Source organism: Hippocampus guttulatus, chromosome 14 (assembly GCF_054856545.1).
Source record: "Hippocampus guttulatus isolate MCC_2025c chromosome 14, RoL_Hgut_1.0, whole genome shotgun sequence".
Taxonomy (NCBI): Eukaryota; Metazoa; Chordata; class Actinopteri; order Syngnathiformes; family Syngnathidae; genus Hippocampus; species Hippocampus guttulatus.
The window spans coordinates 10,453,201-10,463,501 of record NC_141274.1 but is presented as its reverse complement, the minus strand read 5'-3'; the positions used below and the strand labels follow the sequence as shown (position 1 = coordinate 10,463,501).

Below are 10,301 nucleotides of genomic sequence, written 5' to 3'. Positions count from 1 at the left end.
GAAAGCCCACACAGGCACGGGGAGAACATGCAAACTCCAAACGGGAAGGTCGGAGCCATAATCGAACCCTGCGTACTTTGCGGCGGACGTGCTCACCAGTCGACTACGTGCCGCCTATGTCCATCCATCCATTTTCTAATCTGCTTCTCCTTATAAGGGCCGCGGGCGTGCCGGAGCCTATTCCAGCAGGCTTCGGGCAGCAAGCGGGGTCATCGCAGGCCACACCCATCGACGAACAACCAATCGCGCTCACAATCCCACCTAGGGACAATTGATAATGTTCCATTAGCCTGCCATGCATGTTTTTGAAATGTGGGCGGGAACCAGTTTGATTTTTTTTCTTTTCTTATTTTTTTCCACCCCATTCATATAATTTGTTATCCATCTATTCCTACACTGCCACTTCTGAATCATGTCGCCTCTAATCTAACATGTAGCGTGATTTAGCAGCCACGAAAGGAAAACATGCTACGCGTAGCGTTGGGTAATACCACAACGGTTGTTGACTTTTAAGTAATATAGCCCTTCTGGCCACGTTTCCTGCTGTCAGGCCTCCTCACCCCCCCCCTACAAAAAAAAAAGTAGTTGTTGTGAACATGTGTTTCATGTTAGTCACCATTTTCTAATGTGAATATCCACTGCATGCCTTGTTTAATGGCTGCGCTCTGCCTCTTAAACAGACTCACGTGTTCCACAAAGGTCACGCTAACGTGCAAATGTCTTCGGGGGACAGCTTCTTATCATACACCACGTTAAGATGTAACTATCATTTAGCACAGCAAAGAAGTACTGCATTTATATTTGATAGTGATGCAAATAAAATGTAATTCAATTAAATCAACCTGTTTTGCACCACAATTCTTGTCAGAACATTCCAGGTGGTACCGATTACACAGGAAAAGCAAACGAGCTCATTTCTCGTGAGTTGAAATGACATGAAATGATTAGTTCTCTACCCCCAGTGGCCCTCCGACAAACCTCATCTTTCCCCCAGGCTAAATTGCTAAGGCATGAAATTAAAAGTTTAAATCCTTATGAAAACCAGTTGAGCATTTGATGTGCAGCGACTTGTGAAAAACCCTAACTCGTCATCACAAATATACGATCGTCCCAACTTTGGACTGTGAGCCACATACTGCTTTACCAGGTCTGAAGACCTGTTCACTTTGTGATTCCTCGACAGGACATTGGGTAGAAGTGAAAAATATAAAGGCTGTACAGATATTTCATTCAAACATACCTGCAGCTGAGGACTTATGGCAGCTCAAAAGCAGACTGGAAAGTCTAACATGACAGAGGAGACTGACTTTCCCCCCTCTCCTCTTCTGATCGTCGCCACATCTTGAAAGCAGGTCACATTACGCTGCAAATGCCTCTGATGTGATGTCACATTCAATGGCATATTAGAAGCTGGGAAAATGGGGAGGGCCTGGGGGGCATTGAAAGAAATGTTTGGTGGGGTTTTCAGAAGATGAAACGATCAAACTGGTCATGATTTATGATGTCAAACGAACACACGCATAAGGTGTTTTGCTGCCGTCTTGTGGCCGGTTTTTGCCCCTGCAACTGTAAAATCACTATTAAAAGGCACATACACTATTAAAGAAACCTGTCCTTTGTTTTGTACCCAAATAGTTGGGTGTCAAGAATGTCTCCCCACCCAAGAAGAGTAAAATTAAACTACCAGGTCAATCTGCAGTTATCTGTCCATATCTGAAAATATGTTTGTGAGTGAGCCCTTCTATCCCATTATGACGTAGCCGTGTGATTAATTTGATAATAACCGCCCCTACAAACTACAGTTAAAAAAAAAGGTAATAAACTAGGCTGGCCTGGTTCCAGGGTGAAAACCAAACGTTGCCATGGCTCTATCAAGTCAAAATCAAAGGTTTAGCAGAGCTGCAGTGTTAGCGCTGCCTGGCGTTAGCTAACAGTGCTACCAGCATTGGCCCCTAAGAATGTTTGGCTAAACTCAGTGACGTGGGTTTGGGATACATTTTGTGTTCCATGGCACACTGCTACATTAACAGACCATTAAACAACTTGAGATATTTAGCTCCGTTTTTATTTCTGTATTACACTTTCCATGTCAATAGAATACACCGTGACACAGTCTATTATAGTGGCCACTTTCATTTGGATAACATATGCTTACATACATACTTCAGACTTCAGTGAGAGCAATTGTCTTGTTCAGTGTTGCCTTACCAGCAGTGTCCAACCATCCTAAAAGCACAAATTCTCCATTGTTGTTAGGGCCTCAAATTAGAAAGTGAGCAACGATATGAAAACTGTCATTGTGTACCATTGCAAAATCAAGTCATACAACTGCAATTTGTTAACTATGATTAAAGAGAGCTGAATAAAACTTGACAGGGAATTAACAACAATGTGCAGCTAAACAGTTTAAGTTACTGCTGATTTCATGTGGCCAGTCGACACTTATGTGTTAAGTGGTGTGGCAGAAATTAATTTGCGTGCCTATGAAAGACATCTTTGAGGCAAAATGCGTTACGTTTATAATGCAGATAGTTTTTTTGTTTTTACACAGATGGTGAGACAGTGTGTTGTGTTTAAACAACACAGACAGTACTTACGAATACAAGAATGGTATGTATAGTTTATGTAAATATATTAAAGTTCCTATTCTCCTTCAAAGTTGCCAAAAGCTAGTTGCTGGATCCATGAAGATTAACGGCAGTATGAAACTTTCCACTGAATGTCATCAGATTGGAGACGCACTAAATGGCAGTTAACGTGTGGCAACATTTTGCTTTTTGGTCCTCGCCGCAAAGACGCGCGAGACTATGTCAGCGGACATCAAGCTAATACAGAGTACAGTACGTGTTAAGACAAGAGACCGGTGATAATGACACACAGTGTACGAGGGGAAATGGGTGAGGTGCTTGGAGGAGGTAGAGAGGAAGACACCTAACTTTGTTAAATAAGGCTAGTAAGAGGAAGAAAAGTGTCTCAGTGCAAGATCTCCAGGAGGAGACGTTTGAAGTCCCCACCGCACTCGCCATCCAGGGCGTCTTTCAAGGTGACATCATACTTTTCCAGGTACATGTCCTTCACCGTCTCCAGGTCAATCTGGTGGACAAATGGGCCATCAACCCATAGCAGTAAAGCAACGAGTTGTACTGCTACACGACTATGCTTACTCACGTCGCCACAATGAAACATGAGCGCGACTCGACTGGTGTTAATCAAGAGCCGCGGCAAACCGGCGTCATCCGCATGCAACGAGACACAAATGCGGCTGACCAATATTTTCACACCAAAACACACACCTCGGAGCGACCGACAATCATGCGGATGAGCGTATCCTCGTCGGTGCCGAGTCCCTTCATAGCAGCATTGAGGCGTCGCGCGAAGTACAGCTGAGGGTTCTTGGCGCACCGCACTATACAAAATGCACAATACGCATCTTGGGTAAGAAGACATCAGTATCACCGTTGTCATATGGTTCACTGATGTAAGATGTGTTTAAAAATATGGTGTTTGCAGTTTTATGTCTCATGAGACTGCACCTTGAAAACTCGCATACCTAGAGTGACGTAACAGTCCTTTAGAGTTCCTGTGGCCTCCGAGTCAATCGTGTCCAAAATATCGGTCCCCGATAGCTTCAATTGAAAGACAAAATGTGACGCGTTACTGACAAAGTCAGATGCTGCTCCGGAATGAGTGTGCGCACCACTTACCGCCTCATAGGCTTTAAAAGTGGCCTGAAGCTGCATGTAGTTCCTGTGCGTAAGGATGTAGCTGAAGGTCGACTCATCCGTGCCAAACATGCCTTCTCCTGCCTGGTGGTTGCAATCAAACGAGAGCAGGAAACCGTTCATTTTCAATCTGGAGCTCATTAAACTCATTTGGCCGATATCGGTTGGAGTTAAAGCACTTTTTGGGGAGCTGGAGTGTGATCGGGGACAATGAAGCCTTAAAACGCCAAATAGCGCATGCTGTTGGTGGGCATGATGTCCATGAGCCGCTACGAGTAAGATCTGTCAGCCGGATCCCAAATGGCGGGCGCTAAATGGCACGTTCACTTCCCAACTAAGTGGTTATCAATTTTTTACATTAAGAACAAATAAAAAAACCCACCATAAATAACTGTTCGGAAAAATATATAAGTAGATCGCGACTGACAAAATTAGTAGATTTCATGAAGTGAGAAAAGCAAAATATTACAAACACATTCTGATGCAGCGACGACCATTATAATCAAAAGAAGACTTTGGATCACCATAAAACTGAGCATAAATACCTTCGGATGTGCAGCTAAGTGTAACGGCGCATTATTGCTCGCCGTGAATGTGACATTTCCATAAAGTTCTCCTGAACAAAAGCAGCAAGACCTAATCTGTCTTGGAAGAAAGGTTTACCAACCATCCTGAGCTCACGTGCAGGAAGACTAGAAGATAATGGATTCAGAGCGAGCCGCTTATTCTTAACGCGTTTCAAAACGTACCTCAAACAAAGACGTGGCGTCCTGTTCGGCTAAGCCCTCATCCACCTCGTAGCCCTCGTCTCTGCTCGCCTGCAGACAGATTTGATGACGAAGATCAAGAGATTTAGTGAGAAGACGGGAGGGGGGGGAGCCCGAACGATGGCTTAAACAAATATTCACACGCATTTGGTGGGATCACAATCATCCGCAACACATTATGAAAAGGCCCCATTTGGAAGCCGCGGGTCCGTGGCGAGTCCTTGGAACATAAGTCATGCTGCGTTTGTCATTTTTCACAAAGGGGAAGGAAACAGGCGGGAGCGTGAGAGGGACGGAGATGGCATGCAGGCATAACAATGACGCCGTGTGTCGCTCAATAGCCGAGTAGGCGAATAAAAGCCTGCAAAGCAATTGTCTGAACGTTATCTTATGGGGGCGGGGATGCAATCCCGACGCTTCCTTGTTGTCCATTTTGAAAGGCGACTTCAAAGTACGACTCCATGAGGGAGTGAAAGAGAATGAAACACGTTCACCTGCAGGAGTGACATCAGGAGGTTCCTCACGTCGCCACTGGTGTCATCTTCGATGTCAGCTTCCAGGTCACGTTCATGCACTGAAAAGTCATCAATTACTCCTTGGACACTTTATGCTCGACAAACAAGAACGGCAACATCAAATGTGCACTCGATCCCAGGGAACGTATGTTAACGTGGATTAAAACGAGATTGAGAAAGCCACGAGTCCAAACGCTATGACTCCCAAAACATCCAATAGTCATGATAAACAACATCAGCATGCTGGTGGAAATATTTTTCCCCTAATTGTGATACGTACACTTGTAGCAAGTCGGGATGGACATGTTCAATATCTTAGAAAGAAAACAAAACAGATCTTTCGGCTATAGCGTGCTTCGGAAAAAACCCAAAAAGTTTCTTGACATTTGAATGGCTGAATATTTGTACAATTCATCCAAGAAGAAGAGCTTACCCTGGGCATAGGCCTCTTTGTAACTGATAATGTCCTGTTAGGGGGGGAAAAAAATAGAGAGATGATTTAATCAGAAACAAGATGGCCGTCATGAGTCTACTCGAATGTTTTTGGAGAATGTCCTCGACGATTCTTTGTGGTGGGAATATTGTAGCCGACTTGGAGAGTCCGACCAAGTTATTTGTTGGTGCGTCGGAAGCAAGCTGCCTCCTTCCGATTGCTTCTTGAAAATGTGGAACATCTTCTGCGCGATGCCGAAATGACTTGAGCGTATTTTGACAGACCTCGTTGGTGGCCGTGCACAGGATCTCCACCAGCACGGCTTCATCCGTGCCCGCCCCCTTCATGGCCTTCCCCAGCTCCTTGGCGAAGTAGACGTTGGGAGGGTCCAACATGGCCATGATGGCGTTCTCAAAGCTGCCGGTCAGCTCTTTTTTCAGGACCTCCTCCAACTCCTAAGCCAACAGGCATACTGTAGGGCACGACGCGGCGGTGCGACACCGAGGGCGAGACGACGAGGGCGGGCACTCACGTCGTCGTACTTTTCAAAGTAAGCCTGCTTGATCTCCAGACGTTGAACTGCCGAGCGATTGGCCAGGATTTGAATGATGGCTTCTTCATCCGTACCTGGAAGGAGGACATTTTCATTCGGGAACATACACAAATAAAGATTCGAATCTTCTTGACGGCGATCAATTGTCCTTGATCATGTACCTCTTTTAAGACGTTCTTATATACGTTTTGCGCCTCATAAACACAAGCAAGAAGCGATGTACGATAATCAGCTCGTGCAACCGTAAAAATACACTCCGGCAGCTCCAAGAAGCTGCTTTTTTCATCAATGCACAAGCCACGACTGAAGCACAATTTGGTTCCGTCCACGGCCGGGGCTCGTCATCTGAAGGCCAAACGCAAACAGTCAGCCACTTGAAATAAATTGATCGGATGAAGTGGGGACCCTTTCAATCATGATCCTTCACTCTGGTGTGGCGCGTCGCCCCAAGCCGAACCGGAATTCCCAACAGGAGCAAACAACTACTGAGCAATGAACAGATTGTTCTATTTCTATTTTTTGCACTTCTGAACGTGTTAATTCTGAACCCCGGTGCCCTAGAAGAAATCTGACATGCTTTAAAAAGAAATGAAGGTCTCAGGAAAGTACTCACCTACACCTTTACATGCTTGTCGAATGGCCTTTATGTCAGTTGTAACATCAAAGTCCTCGAACGGGACGACCGTGGGCTAGAAAGGAGAAACGTAGAAAGGATCATGAAAATGTCTCACGTGCACTCTACGTTTAACTGTAAGGTGTTTCAAAAAAAACTTTTCATCGGGGCTTAGTCGTTATCACATCCCATCAATGTAAAGAAATTGTGCATTTACCGAGACAAAGCTCATTGAGAAAGATTCATGTCACAGTATTTCGAATACAGTATTGTTGTAATGCGCAGTGGTCCAGAATTGCATTTCATCATCATCTCATTTTCATTTTATTGGACAAAGGTTGTTGTTGTTTTTTTTTTAATGGGGCAAACACCTCTCAGCTTGACTGCGTCAAATATAGTACAGCATTATCATCTTTAAAAAGAAAAATATGTCAACTTGTCACGATGAGTTTATAGATAACACTTCCTTCCCAACATTGCCGCTTGCGAGAGTTTTTAAAGCGAGCCTTATGAAAAATGTTTAATCCCATCTGAAACCGGACAAGGTCTGGTCACTGGGTGTGACATCCAGGCCGCTTGCAGTCTGGTGCAGCCTGTGCGCTGCTGAGTCATTGCCAGGCACACCCACCCAACTCCTAGCCGGGCACACAATGCAGCATTATCGATTAGTCCTCCTCACAAATTCCAAATGACTGCCGCTTGCATTATTATGGTGAGCAACTCTCTGCATGTTCTCTTTGCAAGAAAGCAAGTCATCTTAAGAAAAAAAAAATGACCTTGCACTTACTCCAACCATATGTTGTTACACAGTAGCTTAGAATCCAGGCCTGAGCCATAAAGACTTAAAAAAATAAATGCAATACTCCAGATACCGATTCAAGGGTGGAGCACATATTGTCACCGACGGGGAAAAAAATTGTTTCACTTTAAATACGCCGTCCAAAGTTTACAATTTGGGCCTGGTGGAAAGGTGCGTCGTTTGAAGGGAAATGACGTAAACGTCCTCAATAGCGCCCTCTTGAAAAGTACCAGAAAAGCCGACAATGTTTTGCCCCACGTACAGTACATTTGATCTGGACATTCCATCTTGAAAAACATGCGCATAAGAGTCCCCAAAACCTGAAAAGCATGACGTCCTCATTCTACTAGAATACGGATAGTTGACATCTGACGACGTTTTCTTACCTGCACGTTCCCCATGATGGTCCGGAGCAGTGTGTGTTTTTGCAAAAACACAACAAGAAAAGGTTATGAGTGTGTTGTGAGTGCGGAGGCTGTGATGAAGATGATGATGATGATGCTGAGGAGGAGGAGGAGGAGTGGCAGGTCCTGCAGAGAGGATCAGCCCTGTCCGGTTCCGCGGGTATGACGTCACTCTTACGTATTAATCGGGGTAGGAAACAAACAAAAAAATGCAGCAAGCTTTATGCAGTTTTTGCCACATTCTGTTTTAAAAGTGCAATGCAGCAAAATCTGACTATTACGGAGGGATTCGATGATGTGTGCTCGTTTTGTCGTTGCTGTATTTACTGTGTGAGCGATGCAGTCGTTCTATTTTTCCACAAGATAGCAGTGTTGTACAGTATTGTACATCTAAAATATTCCGACACTGTTGTGTTGACGTGAAAAAAAGTCAAATCTTCGTCTGAATACTTGCTCAACTTGACCTTTGAGCAAGTATTCAGCGGCGTTAGACACTCTTACGACAAATTTACTTTGTAAAAAAGAAAACAAAATCTGAAGGAAAAGAATCACATTATGTCCTGGCAGAATATCGGTGAACAAGAACTGTCTAATGTGATTATTAGAGGAAAAAAAGAAGTTGACGACTATCCAGACGTAAAAACACGGGTACGAACAGCACCCACTGAGGTTCGGGGTCAAACGAAGTGCATTTTAGATTCCTCCTGAAATGTCATCCACCATATATTTATCCCTTGCGGGCATCGTAGGTTAGACGTCACAGTTTATTGCAGTCCTAATCACGATTTAGGCGAGAGTACAAACAGAAGAATTAAGCATGAACAAATGTAGCTACTTACACAACTGGAACAAGGAAAACGACAACGGTGAGCACCTAGCGAGGCAGCCGATTGGTTGAAGAGCACCTGGCAACACGCCAGATGGGAAGGACAGCAGGTGAGACTAATCACCTCAACCTGAATCAGTCGCTCGAAAGTGACGCTAACATAGATGCACAATAGCGCATTTTTAGGCCATAAAGAAAATAATCAGAGATAGAAAATGCACTCACATTGTACAAAATTTAAGTAGAAGTAGAGACTACGAAAAAAAAATCATTAATAAGTGAGACAGGCCGGAGACCCGTGAGTTTGAATAGAAATATTTAATTCTGAATTGACAACAGTGTATTCATTGTATATACATGCAACACAATATGAATAGTCACAAAGAAATACTTTCCCATTTGTGCTTAAAGAGTCTGCAGCAATTTGGGAGTGAAAACCAAGAGGCATAAAATACTGGACAAAACATGTATTTAAAGGTTGATAGTAAAAAAAAAAAAAACAGTGAGAAGTGAATGTTTGACAAGTAAAAAAAGAGTGTTGATGCATGTTCAGGAAAATACTTGTTACATCTGTGCTGTTTTCTGAAAGCTTGATGAGCAGAGAAGATCAGTTATGAAATTAGAAACGTTGAAACCGAACCGGAACGACATTAATATTACCACCGTTGCAACAAGTAAACCAATATACACGCGGAGACTCATTAGCTACCCCATGCAATGGCTTTTCCATGGTGCCGACGGTAGGTATAAAGACTGGACAACAATATTCGGTCATTCCCATCTTCTTCTAAACACACACGCCATCATCTTCATCATCATGCTGTGAAGAAAGTATTTGGTCGGATTCACACAGCTTCTATTTTATTTATTTTTTTGGTGCATTGTTAGTATCTAATATCTTTGCTCTTCAGGGAACGCGTGCACCAATATCAAACAACATGATTGGAAGAAGCATCCCCTGTTTTTGTGTGTCAAAAATCTGAAAAAATACAAGTGAGATCCAAGTTCCCGTGTGTAAAAGAAGTGGAGGCATATGATGTGGAAAGGTAGCGCGGCGTGCAAGCAAAGTATTTGCAGAACAAACTCTCATTCATAGCAACTTAGATGTTGCGTTGAAAGCAATGCAACAGCAACATGCAAATATTTGAATTGTATTCATCGGCATCGGGGTCATTGACCAGGAAGCATCTGCCAGTTGATTTTAATTCGATCAGGAAACACTTCAGAACAATAAAATAAAAGTAAAAACAAGGAGAACAAATCCCACTCCAGCCCATACCGTACAATTTACAAGTACTGACATAATTATTCGTCAAACACATTTGCTGATGGGTCATACATTAATTCATTACTTCTATTATTGGATTTAAATGTAATCAAACCGTGCTTGAGTTTGCATCTGGTCGAGAAATATTCCATTCATTTTCATTGACGGAGTAATCGGACGGGCGGAAAAACAAGTGCGCTGCTGATGCAAAGAAATAAAAAAAAGAAAAGAAAAAAAAGCCATGGCACTTTGACTAAATCCTCTCATTGCTCTAAATGTCTCCAGCATGGACAAAACAACCGATACACGCTGATGCAGTGTCATAACGGTCAAAAATTCAGGAGTCCAAAATAAAAACAAGAAAAACAAATGATGTCACTGATATAATTTGCAGTGGAATGA

General features: G+C 43.4%; 1 protein-coding gene across 2 annotated transcripts; it reads right to left on the bottom strand.

The window, feature by feature from the left end:
• Positions 1-2,043: 2,043 nt before the first annotated feature.
• LOC147194985 (annexin A13-like) lies at positions 2,044-8,699 on the bottom strand. 2 transcript variants are annotated; one of them, XM_086128326.1, is made up of 12 exons: positions 8,646-8,699; positions 7,789-7,979; positions 6,604-6,679; positions 5,970-6,064; positions 5,722-5,892; positions 5,438-5,471; positions 4,984-5,063; positions 4,472-4,540; positions 3,705-3,806; positions 3,551-3,626; positions 3,294-3,406; positions 2,044-3,093 (listed from the first exon to the last, which is right to left on the bottom strand). In XM_086128326.1, the coding sequence occupies exons 2-12, from the start codon at positions 7,801-7,803 to the stop codon at positions 2,974-2,976; spliced, it is 951 nt and encodes a 316-aa protein (XP_085984452.1). In that variant the 5' UTR covers positions 7,804-7,979; positions 8,646-8,699; the 3' UTR covers positions 2,044-2,973. The 2 variants fall into 2 exon arrangements, with proteins under 2 accessions (XP_085984452.1, XP_085984453.1); XM_086128327.1 differs by lacking the exon at positions 8,646-8,699 and having other exon boundaries at positions 5,722-5,889; positions 7,789-8,637.
• Between the last annotated feature and the right edge of the window lie 1,602 nt (positions 8,700-10,301).